General features: G+C 46.3%; 1 protein-coding gene across 1 annotated transcript in view; it reads right to left on the reverse strand.

Annotated features, from left to right (window-relative positions):
* Window positions 1-2,052: 2,052 nt before the first annotated feature.
* Window positions 2,053-4,009, reverse strand: part of LOC146992524 (uncharacterized) — a 123,582-nt gene continuing 121,625 nt past the window's right edge. Inside the window, exons 9-10 of the mRNA XM_085787344.1 lie at window positions 3,844-3,999; window positions 2,053-2,541 (exon numbers count right to left, since the gene is read on the reverse strand). Coding sequence (XP_085643470.1) covers window positions 2,174-2,541; window positions 3,844-3,999 — 524 coding nt within the window. The 3' untranslated portion in view covers window positions 2,053-2,173. The remainder of the gene's footprint in view (window positions 2,542-3,843; window positions 4,000-4,009) is intronic.

Below are 4,009 nucleotides of genomic sequence, written 5' to 3' on the forward strand. Positions count from 1 at the left end.
GGCTCGACACGACTCGGTTTAGGCAAAGTCCTTTTCCATTACAGCTGAGTTCATAGTGACTTACCTGTGAGCGGCTTCAGCGTCGTCTCGCTCTATATTTTTTCCTCTCCTCTCGTCAGCTCACTCGTCTGCACCTCGATGGCGGACCACAGCGTAGTTTTCCACACAACAATCAGTTCACTCCGGTGAAATAACAACAGTCTCTCAGCACAGATCAGTGGGCGCTGCTGCTGCCGCTGTGTTTTTAAAATTAGCGGGTTTCGGACGCCGTGTTTGCGGATGTGCCCTCCAACGACGACGCTCTGGCCAACCACCATGCCAACCACTGGACGGAAGTCGGCTGAAAACGGGAACGCCCACAAAACGTCTCATCCGGTAAGGGCCGTAGAGCACTGGAAAAGAGAGTAACGACACCACCATTGACTCCCGTGATAAGCATTATGCGCCCCTAGTGGCAGGATATGGGTATTGCAAAAGTGCCCAGAAAACCCATTCACTCCAATGTATAGTGTGTTGTCTACCTGCTTGTAAATTGATGAAAACAGCCGTGTTTTTGTTTTTAGGTGTCTTGGTCATATTAAATTACACTTATAATTTGTTTATTATAAAATGTAGATTGAAACATTCATGTAGAAAACTGTTTTTTTTGTTTTTGGGTTTTGTTTTGTTTTTATTAGCCTATGTGTTAATGTTTATCTGTAAGGGGTCCACGATGATTCTAGGGGTGATCTAGAAATGTCCTTAAATTATTGAAAATACCGCACTTGCTCATTCACCAACAATGCAGAGATGTCAGTTCTTGGGCACCTTTGCAATACCCATATTCCACCACCAAGAGGCGCTTCCAGTGGACCAAATGCGCGTTGTTACTCTCTTATTCCAGTGCTCCAGTAGGGGGAAATCCCCCAGCCCGCTCTACTGGGGTATTTTTTATGCCCAGTGCCATACCGACTCCAATAAAGTAAGTGAATTATCAAATGAAACCTTTGCACCAAATGGCACACTATTCATTCATAATACCAGATACCAACTACACACTGTTGGGTGTAATGAAAGGCACTCTCATCTTTGCCATAATACTAAAATAGTTCAAATTGTACTTGGGGCGGTGCGTGGCTCAGTGGTTAAGGCGGCCGCCCCATGTAGAGGCTACAGTCCTCAACGCAGGCGTCCCCGGTTGGAATCCTGCGTCGGGCAGACCTTTCCTGCATGTCATTCCCCCTCTCTCTGCCTCCCCCTTTCCTGTCTATCTATACTGTGTGCTATCAAAGGCAAAAACACCAAAAAAGAAATACTTCAATTTGTACTAGAGAATTCTTCAGAGACAGAAATATTTGCAGGTACCTACACAGACATGCATACAGCAGATACATTGGAGTGAACAAGAATATGTTCACAACAATATAGAAACCTGAAAAAGAAAATTGCAGAAAAAATATATCACCCTTCCTCCCCTCTCATTCTCACCCCCCCCCCCCCCAAATAATAAAGTGCTCACCTGTGGTCTTTTAGCGGTTACTTCAACTTGCTTTGTGATTAACCATTAAGGTGTTTGGCCAGGTGGCACTGTATATTGGCCAATTACCTCATGAAGTGTCATTTTGAATGGCAATGTTTTGAAATGGCAAACACATGACTTTATGTCTGATTTTGTGTCTTATGCAGAGAACTGTGTTCAATGCATTTAAAAAGTGCCATTTTGAACTGCAAAATGTGTGTGAAGCAGAAAATGTGTTTAAAGTTTTGGAGACTCTGAGGGTCCAGGTACAGGACTGAAAACCTTTGACTGACATTTTCTCCAGCTTCATATAAATAATTTTGAGGATTGTAACTTGTGAAAGAGAGAAGGAAAGTGACTTCATACAGTTTAATGTCAAATGGCGCCATCTGCTGGACAACTCCTGGATTCATTCAGTCCATGAGTAAAAACTCATAACAAAAGCAAGTCATAGTAAAACTTCCACATTATAACCATTATTTCCGCTAAAAACAAACGTTGGCCTTGACTATATGAAACAAACAATAGTAATTGTGAACTTAACTGAAGACATAATTCCACTGCTGCTTTGTTGTGCTTTTAATTCATTGGGTTTCAATAGATCTGATACAAAGTGAAAGAAAACTAACAGAACACAGATTTTATTAAGAGTCTTTGCCGTCAGTCCAGCCTCTGCTACAGCTTCCCTCCCTCCCGAGGCTCCATGTAGCCGTCCGGCGGCAGCAGAGGACTGAAGCGCAGCAGCGGCAGCTCCTTCACCGGGGGCCAGGCCTCTCTGGGGCCCCGGGCCGGAGGCGGTGGGGGCAGGTCGGAGTCATCGGGGCTCAAGTAGCCGTGGTGGTGGTGGTGGTTGTTGTTGTTGGGGTCGGGAGGAGAGACGCTGCTGCTGCTGCTGCTGCCGTGGCACCGGACCAGGAACATCCCGCGGTGGTGGCGGCGGTAGAACACGCCGGCCGCCGCCAGCAGCAGCAGGAGGAGAGAGCTGAGCAGGAAGAACAGCACGTACACGCCTTTGGTCTCAGCAGACAGGCCGGAGCTGCAACCTGCAGGCAGACGACAACAAGTCAGCAGCTGGTCTCCTCTTTCATTCTGAGTGATCGGTTGGAAAAATGAAACCAGAGACAGACAGTAGAAGACATAAAACAAAGAAACACTTGATCACGGTTTGTGGGTTCTCGTGTAGGGGTAGAGTGTCCTTATTCTTTTAAGAGCAGGGGGAAGTATTTTTCAACCCTTAAAGCAGATATCAGTGGAATGTTTTTGTTAATATAAGTCCTAAATAGTCCTATTTTCCGTCAGCAATCACTTACATGAAGTATTTCAGCCTAAACACGAGTCTCTCCGTCACTCTGCTCTGCTGTAACCCGAGGAGAAAATTTTCCTTGTGGGATACAAGTGTTATCCAATGAGGGGAGAGAACGGCATGAAGGGCTGTGTGTGCAGCCAAGGGATGCGCGTGAATGTGGTGACGTAGCACGAGGACCAATTGATGCCTGACAAGGGCGGGGGCTGCTAACTCATGGTGCGTTCAAGGAAACTCGTACTTTGTGTTTTTCCTTCCTGTGAAGTCATACCAGTTCGATCTGGTACGAGTTCACGGGTCGGAAGTTACGAGTGGCCGTTATAGGGAACTTTCACAGACAACAGGACGGTAAAAACACGAGCTACGGGTTACCTGGAACGCTACCAAGTCGTAGTTGTGACTTGAAGCTGTAACTTACGGTTTCAAAAGCCTGCCTTGAACACAGCATTAGCCGAAACGGCCGTGCCGCTGTTATCTGCTTTAACTATCCCTCAAATCAGAGAGAGACTGGAGGCAGACTTCGAATGTAGTGCGAGATGAAATTAACCATGATACTTTGCGAACTGTTGTTCTTCTTTTCCGTTTTATTGCGGGTGGCACCAGCCAGTCACATTATTGCCACCTTCTGTTTCCTGCATTTTATGAATGAGAACCATGGAAACCCACAACAAGGTTGTGGCTCCTACGTCGTCGCTACGTGTGATGTAGGAGAACACGTTGGCTGTGCCAAGTGGTGTCCCATTGCGTAGGATACAGTCTCTACTTCCATCACTTCTCACTTCATCATTAAGGGGCATCTCCCTTTGGAGGCCACTTGAAACCGAGTGCTGGTGTTAAGGGAAGAGAAATGAGACAAAATCTTAACTTAGTCCCACTCCTTGACCAAAAATCACTGGTTGTTCATAATTTACCTGCTTTTTTGTTGGTACTTACAGCTCAACTGGTCTGAAGATGAATGGATTACTTAATTCTGTCTTGTAAATGTAAAGTTGTACACATTTGACTTTGGGTATAAAGAGTTGAGCTGTAACTGCATCAGTACCTGCAGCCTTCATGTCCACACAGACGGTTCCTCCTGATCCCAGACGGGACTGGTCCAGGAAGCCCGGCCTGCAGCGGCACGAGTACGAGCCGAACTGGTTCACACAGTCTGCGTTGATGTCACATAGGACCAGCTGGGTCCCACACTCGTTGACATCTGAAACACA

The sequence above is a fragment of the Trachurus japonicus genome, chromosome 1, assembly GCF_045865225.1.
Source record: "Trachurus japonicus isolate A0001 chromosome 1, Traja_1.0".
NCBI classification, from domain to species: domain Eukaryota; kingdom Metazoa; phylum Chordata; class Actinopteri; order Carangiformes; family Carangidae; genus Trachurus; species Trachurus japonicus.